The 17837-nt window shown below is 50.0% G+C and overlaps 1 protein-coding gene across 6 annotated transcripts; it reads left to right on the top strand.

The window, feature by feature from the left end:
* The first annotated feature begins 58 nt into the window (after positions 1–58).
* On the top strand, positions 59–15944 carry LRRC36 (leucine rich repeat containing 36). Of its 6 annotated transcripts, none has more exons than XM_069739346.1 (14): positions 59–288; positions 2944–3071; positions 3139–3331; positions 4064–4163; positions 7700–7773; positions 10870–10943; positions 11075–11123; positions 11330–11719; positions 13419–13714; positions 13989–14145; positions 14224–14324; positions 14734–14857; positions 14939–15053; positions 15309–15944. In XM_069739346.1, exons 1-14 carry the CDS (start codon positions 99–101, stop codon positions 15511–15513), a joined length of 2196 nt encoding a protein of 731 aa, XP_069595447.1. In that variant the 5' UTR covers positions 59–98; the 3' UTR covers positions 15514–15944. The 6 variants fall into 6 exon arrangements, with proteins under 6 accessions (XP_069595447.1, XP_069595450.1, XP_069595449.1 ...); XM_069739349.1 differs by having other exon boundaries at positions 65–171; positions 13419–13705; XM_069739348.1 differs by having other exon boundaries at positions 80–171.
* The last annotated feature ends 1893 nt before the right edge of the window (positions 15945–17837 follow it).

Below are 17837 nucleotides of genomic sequence, written 5' to 3'. Positions count from 1 at the left end.
TAGGCGCCCGTCCCGCTCTCCCTCGGAACCTTTCCCGCGACCCTTGTTTGCCGCCGTTGCTAGGGGGAGTGTTGACGAGGCTGCACCCATTGAATGTAATGGCGGTGAGGAGGGTCCACCTGAGGGAGAGCTGGGTGTCCGGGAGAGCCGGGCAGCAGGCGGGGACGGCAGGTAACGGGGCGGCCACTAATGGCGTCCTCCTGGGGAACAGTCGCAGAAAGTCACGGCTGGGTTTCCATGGCAGCCTGGACATCCCCTTTAAGGCCGCACTTTCCTTCTTTTTTCCTTGTAGGTTTTTATTTCTCAGTCGTTTGCGTCCGATCGGTTTTTTTTTTTTTGCGGTTCTCGTGGGTTTTATCTATCTATATATCTATCTTTATCTATATATCTATCTATATATATATTTTATAACAATCGTGTAAGATTTTTTTGTTCTAAAACACTGCAAAAAATATAAAAAAACGGAAATAAAAAACCGCGTTTCAATTTGACATGAAATTTATCCACCCACGTCCAACGTTTTGGAGAACGACAACGAAAACGACAAGACAAAGGAACTTCACATAAAAAAGAAAAATAATAAAATGCAAACACTGAGTGGTCTGGGGGGTGCGATTACCTGGGGGGTGCGATTACCAGAGGTGTCGCTTGCTCTCAGTGAACGGAAACCCTCTGGTTAATGACTGGAACTGATGCCAGGCCCAATGGCCACCAGAAGGGCTCCCTGAGAATCGCCCCTACCTGCTGCCAGCGGGGGACACTGCAAAAACGCAATGGAAATCCCCCCCAGACCTTTTCCTTCCTCCAGAGGTGTCTTCTCATCATACAGATGTGTGTAAAATATCACATCACAAATACAGCACCAGATATAGACCTGTCTTGTACACGGATACAGCACCAGATATAGACCTGTTTACTACATGGATACAGCACCAGATATAGACCTGTCTTGTACACGGATACAGCACCAGATATAGACCTGTTTACTACATGGATACAGCACCAGATATAGACCTGTCTTGTACACGGATACAGCACCAGATATAGACCTGTTTACTACATGGATACAGCACCAGATATAGACCTGTCTTGTACACGGACACAGCACCGGATAGAGACCTGTTTACTACATGGATACAGCACCAGATATAGACCTGTCTTGTACACGGATACAGCACCAGATATAGACCTGTTTACTACATGGATACAGCACTAGATATAGACCTGTCTTGTACACGGATACAGTGCCGGATAGAGACCTGTTTACTACATGGATACAGCACTAGATATAGACCTGTCTTGTACACGGATACAGCACCAGATATAGACCTGTTTACTACATGGATACAGCACCAGATATAGACCTGTCTTGTACACGGATACAGCACCAGATATAGACCTGTTTACTACATGGATACAGCACCAGATATAGACCTGTCTTGTACACGGATACAGCACCAGATATAGACCTGTTTACTACATGGATACAGCACCAGATATAGACCTGTCTTGTACACGGATACAGCACCAGATATAGACCTGTTTACTACATGGATACAGCACCAGATATAGACCTGTCTTGTACACGGACACAGCACCGGATAGAGACCTGTTTACTACATGGATACAGCACCAGATATAGACCTGTCTTGTACACGGATACAGCACCAGATATAGACCTGTTTACTACATGGATACAGCACTAGATATAGACCTGTCTTGTACACGGATACAGCACCGGATAGAGACCTGTTTACTACACGGATACAGCACTAGATATAGACCTGTCTTGTACACAGACACAGCACCGGGTAGAGACCTGTTTACTACATGGATACAGCACCAGATATAGACCTGTCTTGTACACAGACACAGCACCGGATAGAGACCTGTTTACTACATGGATACAGCACCAGATATAGACCTGTCTTGTACACGGATACAGCACCAGATATAGACGTGTCTTGTACACGGATACAGCGCCGGATAGAGACCTGTTTACTACACGGATACAGCACCAGATATAGACCTGTCTTGTACACGGACACAGCACCAGATATAGACCTGTCTAGTACACGGATACAGCACCAGATATAGACGTGTCTTGTACACGGATACAGCGCCGGATAGAGACCTGTTTACTACATGGATACAGCACCAGATATAGACCTGTCTTGTACACAGACACAGCACCGGATAGAGACCTGTTTACTACATGGATACAGCACCAGATATAGACCTGTCTTGTACACGGATACAGCACCAGATATAGACCTGTTTACTACATGCATACAGCACTAGATATAGACCTGTCTTGTACACAGACACAGCACCGGATAGAGACCTGTTTACTACATGGATACAGCACCAGATATAGACCTGTCTTGTACACGGATACAGCACCAGATATAGACCTGTCTTGTACACGGATACAGCGCCGGATAGAGACCTGTTTACTACATGGATACAGCACCGTATATAGACCTGTTTACTACATGGATACAGCACCAGATATAGACCTGTCTTGTACACTGATACAGCACCGTATATAGACCTGTTTGCTACACAGGTACAACACCGGATATAGACCTGTCTTGTACACAGATACATCACCAGATATAGACCTGTCTTGTACATGGATACAGCACCGTATATAGACCTGTTTGCTACACAGGTACAACACCGGATATAGACCTGTCTTGTACACAGATACATCACCAGATATAGACCTGTCTTGTACATGGATACAGCACAGGATATAGACCTGTCTTGTACACAAATAAATCACCAGATAGAGACCTGTTTTCTACATGGATATAGCACCGGATTTAGAACTGTCCTCCTCTTACACCTCCTGCCCAAGTGCTGTGATTTCTATACTGTATGTATATATATATATATATATATATTAACTCTTAGTAATTCTTTTCTCTTTCTTCCAAGGCACGATAACGTCTCTGACCCTTGAGGGGACGTACAGAGATAAGATTCTAACTTTGGGAGATGCGTTTAAAAATTTTCAAAGTCTTCGATCGCTGGATCTGTCCAGAAATCTGATCGTCAGCTTACAGGTAAGATCCAATGTCTGCAGATAAGCAGTGACCAAGGGGAATGGCAGCCGCTTGTCTCTTCCTGCAGGGCATTGAATATCTCCACGCGCTTCGCTCCCTGAACCTGTACTATAATGACATCGAATCGCTGAAGGAGATGGAGCGCCTGCGATCGCTGTCACAGCTGAAGACCCTGGATCTGCGCCTCAACCCCGTCACCAGACAGGACGCCAGCTACCGCCTCACCGTCATCTGGACTTTAGGCTCCTTGGAAACACTAGGTGAGCCATCACCAAACAATTCTACAGTCATCTGCTTGGAGTCAGTGAATGGAAACATTATTGGACAATCCTCTGCGAGCTGCCCCCATCAGCAGCACGATGCTCCAGCCTAGATAGATAATTTTTGTTACCGTGAGGACGACAGTGTAACAAACCCCCAGCTGTGAGGAGAGTAACAAGGAATGCCTCCATTCACTGACAGGAAGCAGGAGTTAAGATTATAGCAACGAATTGGTGGACATGGAGCCGATTCATCATGTTGTATTTTTTAGTCACTTTTCCTTTTTTTTTTTCCCCCTTCATATTTGTTGTAGTTTTTTTTGGGGGGCACCAAAATCTTCAGGCAGGTTTTGTGCAAAATTAAAAAAACGCTATAAAAAATGTCACCTATTCCTGGCACATGCTGGGAGTTGTAGTTCCTGTATTGTATATTTGTGCACTGATGCTGTAATAACGGTCTGTTCTCATGATGACGCAGCAGTGAAGCAGTTAATAATGAATAATTGAGCAGGGGGGTGTGAGGGAGCTCCGTTCCCTGCCCAGGTTTGTGTTGTGTCCTCCGCAGGTAGTTGCTATGGCTCCAACCAGGAAACTCTACAGATCTGACCCAACCGTCAGCCGGGGCCGTCACAAGTCCGGTCACAGCCTCAGCTCCTCCACAGCTATAGACGGGAGGGGGAACGGCAAAAAGTCGTATCGAAAACTTCACTACAGCTATGTCCTTGTTTCCAGATGAGCGTCCAGTAAGGGACAGCGAAAGGAAAAACTCAAAATATAATTTCCAACTGAAGGACTATAAAACGCTGGATATGTCGGAGCTGGAGATGGGGAGGTAGGTGAGCAGGGATGGGGAGGCAGGTGCGCAGGGATGGGAAAGGCAGGTGCAGAGGGATGAAAGGCAGGTGCGCAGGGATGGGGAGGCAGGTGCAGAGGGATGGGGAGGCAGGTGCGCAGGGATGGAAGGCAGGTGCGCAGGGATGGGGAGGCAGGTGCAGAGGGATGGGGAGGCAGGTGCGCAGGGATGGGAAGGCAGGTGCAGAGGGATGGGAAGACAGGTGCGCAGGGATGGGGAGGCAGGTGCAGAGGGATGGGGAGGCAGGTGCGCAGGGATGGAAGGCAGGTGCGCAGGGATGGGGAGGCAGGTGCAGAGGGATGGGGAGGCAGGTGCGCAGGGATGGGGAGGCAGGTGCGCAGGGATGGGAAGGCAGGTGCAGAGGGATGGGAAGACAGGTGCGCAGGGATGGGGAGGCAGGTGCGCAGGGATGGGGAGGCAGGTGCAGAGGGATGGAAGGCAGGTGCGCAGGGATGGGGAGGCAGGTGCGCAGGGATGGGGAGGCAGGTGCAGAGGGATGGGGAGGCAGGTGCGCAGGGATGGAAGGCAGGTGCGCAGGGATGGGGAGGCAGGTGCAGAGGGATGGGGAGGCAGGTGCGCAGGGATGGGAAGGCAGGTGCAGAGGGATGGGAAGACAGGTGCGCAGGGATGGGGAGGCAGGTGCGCAGGGATGGGGAGGCAGGTGCAGAGGGATGGAAGGCAGGTGCGCAGGGATGGGGAGGCAGGTGCGCAGGGATGGAAGGCAGGTGCGCAGGGATGGGGAGGCAGGTGCGCAGGGATGGAAGGCAGGTGCGCAGGGATGGGAAAGGCAGGTGCAGAGGGATGAAAGGCAGGTGCGCAGGGATGGGAAAGGCAGGTGCAGAGGGATGAAAGGCAGGTGCAGAGGGATGAAAGGCAGGTGCGCAGGGATGGGAAAGGCAGGTGCAGAGGGATGAAAGGCAGGTGCGCAGGGATGGGGAGGCAGGTGCGCAGGGATGGGGAGGCAGGTGCAGAGGGATGGGGAGACAGGTGCGCAGGGATGGGGAGGCAGGTGCAGAGGGATGGGGAGACAGGTGCGCAGGGATGGGGAGGCAGGTGCAGAGGGATGGAAGGCAGGTGCAGAGGGATGGGAAAGGCAGGTGCAGAGGGATGAAAGGCAGGTGCGCAGGGATGGGAAAGGCAGGTGCAGAGGGATGAAAGGCAGGTGCGCAGGGATGGGGAGGCAGGTGCGCAGGGATGAAAGGCAGGTGCGCAGGGATGGGGAGGCAGGTGCAGAGGGATGGGGAGACAGGTGAATAGGGATGGAAGGCAGGTGCGCAGGGATGAAAGGCAGGTGCAGAGGGATGAAAGGCAGGTGCGCAGGGATGGGAAAGGCAGGTGCAGAGGGATGAAAGGCAGGTGCGCAGGGATGGGGAGGCAGGTGCAGAGGGATGGGGAGGCAGGTGCAGAGGGATGGGGAGGCAGGTGCGCAGGGATGGGGAGGCAGGTGCGCAGGGATGGGAAGGCAGGTGCAGAGGGATGGAAGGCAGGTGCAGAGGGATGGAAGGCAGGTGAATAGGGATGGAGAGGCAGGTGCAGAGGGATGGGGAGGCAGGTGCAGAGGGATGGAAGGCAGGTGCAGAGGGATGGAAGGCAGGTGCAGAGGGATGGAAGGCAGGTGAATAGGGATGGCGAGGCAGGTGCAGAGGTATGAGGAGGCAGGTGCAGAGGGATGGGGAGGCAGGTGCGCAAGGATGGGGAGGCAGGTGCGCAAGGATGGGGAGGCAGGTGCAGAGGGATGGAAGGCAGGTGCGCAAGGATGGGGAGGCAGGTGCAGAGGGATGGAAGGCAGGTGAATAGGGATGGCGAGGTGGTGCAGAGGGATGGGGAGGCAGATGCAGAGGGATGGACGGCAGGTGCGCAGGGATGGGGAGGCAGGTGCGCAAGGATGGGGAGGCAGGTGCAGAGGGATGGGGAGGCAGGTGCAGAGGGATGGAAGGCAGGTGCGCAGGGATGGAAGGCAGGTGCGCAGGGATGGAAGGCAGGTGCGCAGGGATGGAAGGCAGGTGCGCAGGGATGGGGCGGCAGGTGCAGAGGGATGGGGAGGCAGGTGCAGAGGGATGGAAGGCAGGTGCAGAGGGATGGGGAGGCAGGTGCAGAGGGATGGGGAGGCAGGTGCAGAGGGATGGAAGGCAGGTGCAGAGGGATAGAAGGCAGGTGCAGAGGGATGGGGAGGCAGGTGCAGAGGGATGGGGAGGCAGGTGCAGAGGGATGGGGAGGCAGGTGCAGAGGGATGGAAGGCAGGTGAAAAGGGATGGGAGGCAGGTGCACAGGGATGGGGAGGCAGGTGCACAGGGATGGGGAGGCAGGTGCACAGGGATGGGGAGGCAGGTGCACAGGGATGGGGAGGCAGGTGCACAGGGATGGGGAGGCAGGTGCACAGGGATTGGGAGGCAGGTGCACAGGGATTGGGAGGCAGGTGCACAGGGATTGGGAGGCAGGTGCACAGGGATGGGGAGGCAGGTGCACAGGGATGGGGAGGCAGGTGCACAGGGATGGGGAGGCAGGTGCACAGGGATGGGGAGGCAGGTGCAGAGGGATGGAAGGCAGGTGAATAGGGATGGGGAGGCAGGTGCAGAGGGATGGAAGGCAGGTGCGCAGGGATGGGGAGGCAGGTGCGCAGGGATGGGGAGGCAGGTGCGCAGGGATGGGGAGGCAGGTGCAGAGGGATGGAAGGCAGGTGAATAGGGATGGGGAGGCAAGTGCAGAGGGATGTAAGGCAGGTGCGCAGGGATGGAAGGCAGGTGCGCAGGGATGGGGAGGCAGGTGCGCAGGGATGGGGAGGCAGGTGCACAGGGATGGGGAGACAGGTGCGCAGGGATGGGGAGGCAGGTGCAGAGGGATGGAAGCAGGTGAATAGGGATGGGGAGGCAGGTGCAGAGGGATGGAAGCAGGTGAATAGGGATGGGAGGCAGGTGCAGAGGGATGGAAGGCAGGTGAGCAGCGATGTGGAGGTAGGTCCGCAATTATGGGGGCAATTAGTTATATTCCTCATCTTGCCATAATCTCATTTAACACGAAATGCATGAGAATTATTTTAGAAATACACTTTTACATTTTCTGTTTATTTCTTTTTGCTCTTGTATCACTTTATTCCCGCTGTATAATTAGTAAATGAGCAGTAGTTCGTATATACGGTGTATAAGCTATTGCTATATACAGTCAGTGCCAGTATATACGCGTCAGGCTTCGACATGAGGGATATAACCAGAGCAGATTCACCAGTTTTAACCAAACTCCATATTTCCGGAGCCCACACGCCCCTCACATGGATGCAGGAAACATGAAGTGCAGGCTACAAATCATTTCCGTCTGTCACATTGGAGCAGGATTTCCATAAATGTCATGCCATACTACCGTGATTGTGGATAATACCGGCAGACGGACACAGACAGAACGGGCCCCTTTGGTAGAATAGTGTATGGGCACAACAATAATGCACATACTTCGGCTTTGGAGGTGGACGTGGCTCCTTTCCTCTTGGGACTCGCTTATAATACACGATTTTTGTCTTTTAGCTGTGAAAAAAGTCCCACTTACCTGCAGAAGACATCAGCCAAAGCTCACCTGGATTTTCCCCTGAGCAGCACAGGTAACGGATATCCAGGGAATCTCATCAAATGTGAAATTTCTCTGTATTATGAAGAATATTTAGCAATGTAAATGGCGCCGCTGACCCATTGGAGACATTTCTGGTGTTATGTCACGCTGCACCTATGCAGGTAACTGCAACTTCCACCAGATGGCAACAGAATGGAAGGAAAGTTACAAGTCTGCAAGGGCAGACCTGCAGTGCTGCAGCGAAGCTACCACCAGGTGGCAGCAGAATAGTCAAACAAGCCGAGTCAAAACCTAGACTGTCACTCACTACAAAGGGAAAAAACAATAACAGAGTCAGTGGAGAGCCAAAGGGTCAATACCAGACAAGAGGCAGAAGTACCAGGGACCAGAGGCAAAATCAAGTCAGAGTCAAAGCCAAGTCAAACACAGAAATCCAAAAGCAATCAGGAAACACTAAGACAAGACGGGCAGGGAAGGAGGAATAGACAAGGGCAAGGTCAGAAAGCGCAGCAGAACAAATCAGGGTACTACTGGAGTCGGATACTCACTCCGAAGGCAGAAAATATAACTGACACCACCTGCAAGATGCAACGGAGCTAAAAGGCAAACCTGAACCCAGAATGCGGCAGAGCAAAAGTTAACCCTTGACATGATCAGTCTGGGAAAAGGGCAGACAGGACTCAAAACCCAGACTGGATCATGACATAAGAGCTGTGTAGTGTTGGCATCAGGCAGTCTGTCCCTGCCATAGTAATTAATAAAACTGCGGCAGAGACCTCGTGCCTGACACTGATGTCCAGGAGGTAGAGTGCTCTACCAGTTACAGGTGTTTGTTCTAGATAATCCTTTTTTAACTCATTTAAAAGTAGTTTTTTGGGGGGAAGGTAAAAACTAAACTCATTACCAGTGTCTGCTGCGCAATAAGCCATCAGATGCCTCTAACAGCAGCGATCAGAGCTTTGATTGCTGCTGTTAACGCCTTACATGCTGCTGTCAATCTCCGACACCAGCATTTAAGCCGTACGGTCCGAGGGGCGCACCGATCACTGTCGGCTCTGCCAGGTGGGGCGAAAACCCTTCCCATGCTATGATAAACTCCACAAAGCTAAAATATATTTATTGAAAATCCCAGAATTGCATTTTTTTTTTTAACGGCGGCTGCACTTCTGATAGAAAAAAGAAGAAAAAAAAAATCAAATGGTATTAGTTTAAATCTCAGCTCAGCACGCAGAAAAAGAAAAATCACACCCTCCCACAGCGCAATTGTCAGAGAAATGAAAAAGTTCTCAGAAAATGGCGAAAAACCAAATTTATTTTTTTCACAAATTTCTGAACATTATCTTTTCACCACTAAAATACAGGTCCTTCTCAAAAAATTAGCATATAGTGTTAAATTTCATTATTTACCATAATGTAATGATTACAATTAAACTTTCATATATTATAGATTCATTATCCACCAACTGAAATTTGTCAGGTCTTTTATTGTTTTAATACTGATGATTTTGGCATACAACTCCTGATAACCCAAAAAACCTGTCTCAATAAATTAGCATATCAAGAAAAGGTTCTCTAAACGACCTATTACCCTAATCTTCTGAATCAACTAATTAACTCTAAACACATGCAAAAGATACCTGAGGCTTTTATAAACTCCCTGCCTGGTTCATTACTCAAAACCACCATCATGGGTAAGACTAGCGACCTGACAGATGTCAAGAAGGCCATCATTGACACCCTCAAGCAAGAGGGTAAGACCCAGAAAGAAATTTCTCAACAAATAGGCTGTTCCCAGAGTGCTGTATCAAGGCACCTCAATGGTAAGTCTGTTGGAAGGAAACAATGTGGCAGAAAACGCTGTACAACGAGAAGAGGAGACCGGACCCTGAGGAAGATTGTGGAGAAGGACCGATTCCAGACCTTGGGGAACCTGAGGAAGCAGTGGACTGAGTCTGGTGTGGAAACATCCAGAGCCACCGTGCACAGGCGTGTGCAGGAAATGGGCTACAGGTGCCGCATTCCCCAGGTAAAGCCACTTTTGAACCATAAACAGCGGCAGAGGCGCCTGACCTGGGCTACAGAGAAGCAGCACTGGACTGTTGCTAAGTGGTCCCAAGTACTTTTTTCTGATGAAAGCAAGTTTTGCATGTCATTCGGAAATCAAGGTGCCAGAGTCTGGAGGAAGACTGGGGAGAAGGAAATGCCAAAATGCCTGAAGTCCAGTGTCAAGTACCCACAGTCAGTGATGGTGTGGGGTGCCATGTCAGCTGCTGGTGTTGGTCCACTGTGTTTCATCAAGGGCAGGGTCAATGCAGCTAGCTATCAGGAGATTTTGGAGCACTTCATGCTTCCATCTGCTGAAATGCTTTATGGAGATGAAGATTTCATTTTTCAGCACGACCTGGCACCTGCTCACAGTGCCAAAACCACTGGTAAATGGTTTACTGACCATGGTATTACTGTGCTCAATTGGCCTGCCAACTCTCCTGACCTGAACCCCGTAGAGAATCTGTGGGATATTGTGAAGAGAAAGTTGAGAGACGCAAGACCCAACACTCTGGATGAGCTTAAGGCCGCTATTGAAGCATCCTGGGCCTCCATAACATCTCAGCAGTGTCACAGGCTGATTGCCTCCATGCCACGCCGCATTGAAGCAGTCATTTCTGCCAAAGGATTCCCCACCAAGTATTGAGTGCATAACTCAACATTATTATTTGTTGGTTTTTTTGTTTGTTATTAAAAAACACTTTTATTTGATTGGATGGGTGAAATATGCTAATTTATTGAGACAGGTTTTTTGGGTTATCAGGAGTTGTATGCCAAAATCATCAGTATTAAAACAATAAAAGACCTGACAAATTTCAGTTGGTGGATAATGAATCTATAATATATGAAAGTTTAATTGTAATCATTACATTATGGTAAATAATGAAATTTAACACTATATGCTAATTTTTTGAGAAGGACCTGTAAATAAACTCTCCAAGTTTGATCCTGCTGTAATCGTAGCGACCTGAAGGATCATGCTGCCAGGAAATTTGTTTTAGGGGTTCAAACATCTGGTCAGATCTATAACAGTATATACCGTATATTCACACTGACTTTTATGATGCAAATCTCATTCTAGACTTCGACAAGATACATGATCGGGAAAAGGAACGTCAGGATTACACGAAGGGAATCTCTCCAGCTAAATATCAGGTATATTCTCCTCCTAACCGGGATAAATCTGTCTGTGAAAATTCTCATCAAATCCTGACCATGTAGACAGAGACCTACCATCAGTGTTGCCCCTGATCCCCTTGTGTGTTTCCCTCTCTCTGCGTTCACAGACTGAAGAGCAGCAGCCGTCGGTGCGGCCGCAGAGCGACTTTGACGACGGTATTGGTATAATTACAGCTTCACTTCAGTAACCAGTTACTAACAACACTAACCTGTGTAGACGTAAAATCATGGGCTCAGCCATCGCGTTAATTACACATGTAATACACCGCACTCGCCGGCATGTTCAGGCTTCACCGCTGTATTTCTGCCCCAGAGGGTTCACATCTAAGACAAGAAATGACAATCCTTTGTGTAATTTGCAGAATACCGCCCTTTACCGTCACCGCCGCGCTCATCCCTCCGTTCTCCAGGTCCCTCGTCACGTGCCAAAGAAGGCCAACGAGTCACGTTTGCAGAGTCGACCATTTCAGAGCTGTTTCCACAAAAAGAGGATTTAGACCGACAATTAGAAAGCGGTGACGATTTCATCAGCCGCGGAAAACCCACTTTTGTCCCTTTAGAAAAAACGGAATCAGCATTTAGCTTCAAAAATACCTACCTGACGTCTACCCCGGTAAGGAGGGAGTTCGCCAGCAGCGACCGCACGAGGGTTAATGCTGACATCCTCAATGACATTGGCCAGAGCACAGAGTACAGAGATCGACACAAGTCTACAGAGATGAGCAGAGACAGACTGCTGAGACTTAGCTCAGGTACGTGGGCAGCCACATCACATACCCTATATATTATACATGTCGTGTATATACTACTAATATCGTATACATACTACTAATATGTATATACTGGGTCCTGAGAGCAGCTGCCTCCCATATACACTGCTCAAAAAATAAAGGGAACAGTAAAATCCCACATCCTAGATATCCCTGAATGAAATATTCCAGTTGAAAATCTTCTTTCATTACATAGCGGAACACGTTAAGAACAATAAATAAAACATAAAAATGATCAATGTAAATCACAACTAATATCCCCAAAAAATCAAAGTGGAAAATCAAATTACAGGCTGATCTAACTTCATTGGAAATGCCTCAAGACAAGGAAATGATGCTCAGTATTGTGTGTGGCCTCCACGTGTCTTTATGACTTCTGGACAACGCCTGGGCATGCTCCTGAGGAGGTGGCGAATGTTCTCCTGAGGGATCTCCTCCCAGACCTGGATTAAAGCATTAGTAAACCCGTGGACAGTCTGTGGTGCCACGTTGCATCGGTGGGTGGAATGAGACATGATGTGTCAGATGTGCTTGATTGGATTCAGGTCTGGGGAACAGGCCGGCCAATCCATAGTATCAATGTCTTCTTCATGCAGGAACTTCTGACACTCCAGCCGCATGACGCCTAGCATTGTCATCCATCAGAAGAAACCCAGGGCCAACCGCACCAGCATATGGTCTCACAATGAGTCTGAGGATCTCATATCGGTACCTAATGGCAGTCAGGCTACCTCTGGCGGGCACATGTAGGGCTGTGCGGCCCACCAAAGAAATGCCTCCCCACACCATTACTGACCCACTGTCAAACCGGTCATGCTGAAGGATGTTGCAGGCAGATCGCTCTCCACGGCGTCTCCAGACTGTCACGTGCTCAGTGTGAATCTGCTCTCATCCTTGAAGAGCACATGGCACCAATGTCTGTCAATCTTACAGTTCTCTGTCAAATTCCAATCGCCCTGCACGGTGTTGAGCTGTAAGCACTACACCCACTTGTGGATGTTGGGCCCTCATAGTCTGTTTCTGACAGAGCAGTCACATGGATGTCTTAATGGCCTGCTGGAGGTCATTTTGCAGGGCTCTGACTGCACAAAGGAGGAGGTAGCGGTCCTGCTGCTGGATTGTTGCCCTCCTACGTCCCCCTCCACATCTCCTGGTGTACCGGCCTGTCTCCTGGTATCTGCTCCATGCTCTGGCCATTGTGCTGACAGACACAGCTACCTTTCTTGCCACAGCTCGCATTGATGTGCCATCCTGGATGAGCTGCACTACCTGACCATCTTCTGTGGGTTGTGGACACCGCCTCATGCTATTGTACCTCTAGGGGTGAGAGCAATGACAAAATGCAAAATTGACCAAAACAGCCAAAAAGTATGAGAACAGAAAAATGGTCTGTGGTTACCACAAGTGCTCCCTCTATTTTTTTGAGCCGTGAGATATATATTTATAGTTCTGAGAGCAGCCGCTATATATATATATATATATATATATATATATATATATATATATATACACACACACACCTCTGAAGTGGTGACATATTTCCATTATACTTTTCCTCTGATTGTTCCACTCCTGATTTTGACTTGCACTGATGTAAAGTACTGACCACATAGTGCATGTGTGAACGTGGCCTATAGCTTCCGTCTTGTGTAATATTGTGAATGTATTTTCCCCTCCGTAGATCTCTATGTGACCACACATCTGACAGATCCCTCCACACCGTCAAATTCTCTCTCGGCCTTAAGAAAAGGTTTTACCGACGTCTCCAAGACGTACACGCTGCCATCTAAACCCACCCTGGCAAACACTCCCCTGTCCACAGGAAAAAGCCTGAGCCGCCCCGAATTCAGAGACTACAAGAACTGGTGGAGCCTGGATAGAGCGTCCGGCATGAAGGGCGACAGCCTGTCTGTGCCACAAAATGGCATGAAACGAGCCAGCAGCCTGAACTCTCTGCTCTCCCCTCCGGTCAGTAGTGTAAGTGCACATGTACCCACTTCCCCCCATAATGTGCAGGTGTCGGACAGAGACCCCCATATGTACCCGCGGCCCCCCATAGTGCGCAGGCGCCGGACAGAGACCCCCACAATGCGCGAGAGGTCAGAATATGTCATTGGTTTCAGTTCCCACTAATTGCATCATCTCCATTTGCTTTCAGTGAACGCTTGTGTCTTCTAGTCTGCCCTGGAATAGATGTGAAGACATTAACGATCGTATCTTCAGATCTTACCTCTAATGTATTATTTTGTAGACTGATGATTTATTGAGTGGAAACGAGCTGAGAAACAGAGAGTCCCCCGGTAGTGGCGAGAGTCCCGCCATCAATGAGGTCCTGCACCACCTCATGGACTTAGTAGACCGGTACTGGAACGGGTCAGGATCCCTTCTACAGAACCAGCGGTTCCTGGGTGAGTGGACGGGATCACAGCATTTATTATCAGGCCTGGAGAGAGACGGAAGATTTCATGCTTATTGTTTCCCGCCAGGACCTGCTCGGGATCTGCTCTCCAGCCTGAGCTCTACCAGACACGTATCACAGGGGCATCCTACAGGCAGTCCCAGGCAAGAAGACGACGGCGAGGCCACAGTAGGTTGTGACGGGAGCACCGGTGTACCTATGACCACTAGACAGACACCATGTCTGTACACAGCCCACATTCATCAAGCAGTTTACAGATTTTTCAGTATAAACCAAGCTCCAAACAGTCACAAATTGCAGCAAATAAGTCGATATTTTACACTTTAACTACTAAAACTTAAAAAAGTCGGCCTGTTACCCCAGGAGCGGTTTACTAAACTTCATAGCACAACATCAAAACTTTTTTGCATCTGCTGATAGCAGGTATAAATTCCATTTTCTGACCAATTTACACAAATGATCACAAACCCCATTTTTTTGACGCATCTCCCCTGGTCGCGCACATTTATTCCTCACTTTCTCTTATGCGTCTTCTGCCCCCGATTGATGCTCTGGTATCGGCTCCTTCTTTCCTTAGGACTCTGTAAATCTGAAGCTGATAAAAGTGATGGAGGAAAATCACTTCTTACAGAGCAGAGTGTGTAAACTGGAGAACCAGGCGACCCGGAAGGAAGGATCGGGCAGCTCCTCGCTGCCGCAAGGTGCTCTGCATCTGGACGGCTGTGCGGACAATGTCTCGCAGCGGCCTTTTCAGTAACTGAACCTGATGTTTTTGCTTCCAGATGATCTGCGGCAGAAGTACGAGCGGCTGACCCTGCAGGTGGAATCATTGCAGCAGCAGCTGGAGAAAACCAATAAACTGCAGGAGACGGTGAACCTGCTCCACAACAGCCAGAGGTACGGGGATCGAGGCACTAAAGTCTGCTGCGGCTCCGCGCCCGTGCTCTGTGTTCAATGATCAGATTATTAGCACGTTCCTTTATCACCAGGTGACTTCGGCATGCTCGATAAATATGGTCGAGTCCCAGCGGCTGCTTGTCTGGCAGCCGCAACACATGCAGGGACTCGAAGATATTTTTCGAGCACGCCGAAGTCACTCGTCGTTATCAATCCGGACGTCTGGGCTCAGGATGTCTGTTCTGTGCCCCGCAGGTCATTAGTCTGCACCAATGAATATCTCCTACAACAACTGAATAAAATCTCCCCGAATGCCGTCTACAAGCCTCGAGGACCGTCCCCAGACAGGACCAGCACGGAACGATCCCGGTACAGCGAAGCTACGGAGCCCAGTGCTCCGCTATCTCACAGTGCTGGACATTACAGGACGCTGGAGAGGCTCAGCCTGTGCCCATTATAAGGTCCCAGCAGCGCTCAGGGTAACGCATACATTCTACAATCATGATCAGACATGACGCATCCTTAAAGGGATTGTTCAGGATTAAATAAACATAGCTGCTTTGTCACTGCTCCGCCGCAGACCTCATCAAGGAGTTGACACACACAACCCATGAGGTGAAAGAAAGCAGCCATGTTTTTCTAATCCTGGACTGCCCCTTTAAAGCACAAGAAGCAGCCAGACTATGATTTTTCTGGTTTAAACCATCAACTTGGCAAATGAGTGGCCAACCCGTCCTATAAGGCGAGCATTAGAGCGACCCTAGCCTCCCCTGGTCAGTACGAGCACCACTAGTCTCAGGAACACAAGGCAAGTGTCTGTAAATATCTGGAGAAGTAATTATGGCATTTGTATTTTGTTTTTATATTCTTAATCATTGATTTTATATGAAATGACGGCTCTGGCGTTTATTGTACAGGGAATCGCTCACACGAGGGTATAACACGGGCAAGTGCAATCCGATAAAAGGGAACAAGGGTTTCAACGAGGCCGTGCAGAGCGGCAGATTGATCAAAAATAAAAGTCAACACGCTCAGATTTCACTCTAAAATCGGATCGGAGCGAGAAGGAGAAAAGAAAAGGGGGAAAAAAAAAAAAAAAGAGGCCACGTTCAGACACACTGTATAGTCACAGACTGAAGAGCGGCCGGTGCTGGTCCCTGTAGATGAAAGGAGACGATACACAGAGGAGCTGGTGACAACGGTTTATTAACAATGTACGGTCACATGACTCGGTTCTGCGAGAGGCATCGGCGGCCCGGCATCACCTGCAGCTTTCACTAGTAATGGAGCCGAATGCAGACATTGAGAAATACAGGCCGAGCACTGACCGTGATGTAGGGACCGGCCGGGGGTCTCCCATCCCAGATTGCCAACACATCGTGGGCACATATGAGGCTGATGCATTTGGGTGGTGATACCGGCGGCCGCTCCGTGCACACATCTGAATTAAGCCTTCTGTACCCATCATTCTACTGTATGGAATAATGACCAAACTGTCAGCACTATAGGGACTGGGACCGCAGAACGGTCTTGTGTTACATCTGTGAGCCAGACGGTTAAAAAGAATAACTACACTTAGATTTTTAATCCGGAAACATAATTTATGATTATTAACCCTCTTTTGCAAAAAATAAAGGCTTAAGTGAAGTGCACAGATCCAGGAGTAGTGATATGGTAGCGGGGGTCCCGGGCCTGTGGTGGGGAAAGCAGATGGTAGTGTGTGGCGGCATACGAAGCTGAAGAGTATGCTTTCCTATACAAGGTGCCAGAGGAGAGCGAGCTACACAGAGGGGGAGAGAAAGAGCGAGCTACACAGAGGGGGAGAGAAAGAGCGCGCACACAGAGGGGAGAGAAAGAGAGCGCGCACACAGAGGGGAGAGAAAGAGCGCGCACACAGAGGGGAGAGAAAGAGAGCGAGCTACACAGAGGGGGAGAGAAAGAGCGAGCTACACAGAGGGGGAGAGAAAGAGAGCGCGCACACAGAGGGGAGAGAAAGAGAGCGCGCACACAGAGGGGAGAGAAAGAGAGCGCGCACACAGAGGGGAGAGAAAGAGCGCGCACACAGAGGGGAGAGAAAGAGCGCGCACACAGAGGGGAGAGAAAGAGAGCGCGCACACAGAGGGGAGAGAAAGAGAGCGCGCACACAGAGGGGAGAGAAAGAGCGAGCTACACAGAGGGGGAGAGAAAGAGAGCGCGCACACAGAGGGGAGAGAAAGAGAGCGCGCACACAGAGGGGAGAGAAAGAGAGCGCGCACACAGAGGGGAGAGAAAGAGCGCGCACACAGAGGGGAGAGAAAGAGCGCGCACACAGAGGGGAGAGAAAGAGAGCGCGCACACAGAGGGGAGAGAAAGAGCGAGCTACACAGAGGGGGAGAGAAAGAGAGCGCGCACACAGAGGGGAGAGAAAGAGCGCGCAAACAGAGGGGAGAGAAAGAGAGTGCGCACACAGAGGGGAGAGAAAGAGCGCGCACACAGAGGGGAGAGAAAGAGCGCGCACACAGAGGGGAGAGAAAGAGCGCAAACAGAGGGGAGAGAAAGAGAGCGCGCACACAGAGGGGAGAGAAAGAGAGCGCGCACACAGAGGGGAGAGAAAGAGAGCACGCACACAGAGGGGAGAGAAAGAGCGCGCACACAGAGGGGAGAGAGAGCGCAAACAGAGGGGAGAGAGAGCGCAAACAGAGGGGAGAGAAAGAGAGCGCGCACACACACACACACACACACAGAGGGGGGAGACAGAGCGCAAAGAGGAGAGAGAAAGAGCACACAGAGGGGACAGAAAGAGCG

This window comes from Ranitomeya imitator, chromosome 9 (assembly GCF_032444005.1).
Source record: "Ranitomeya imitator isolate aRanImi1 chromosome 9, aRanImi1.pri, whole genome shotgun sequence".
Taxonomy (NCBI): domain Eukaryota; kingdom Metazoa; phylum Chordata; class Amphibia; order Anura; family Dendrobatidae; genus Ranitomeya; species Ranitomeya imitator.
Note: the sequence above shows the minus strand (reverse complement) of the source record. Positions and strands in the feature narration are given on the sequence as shown.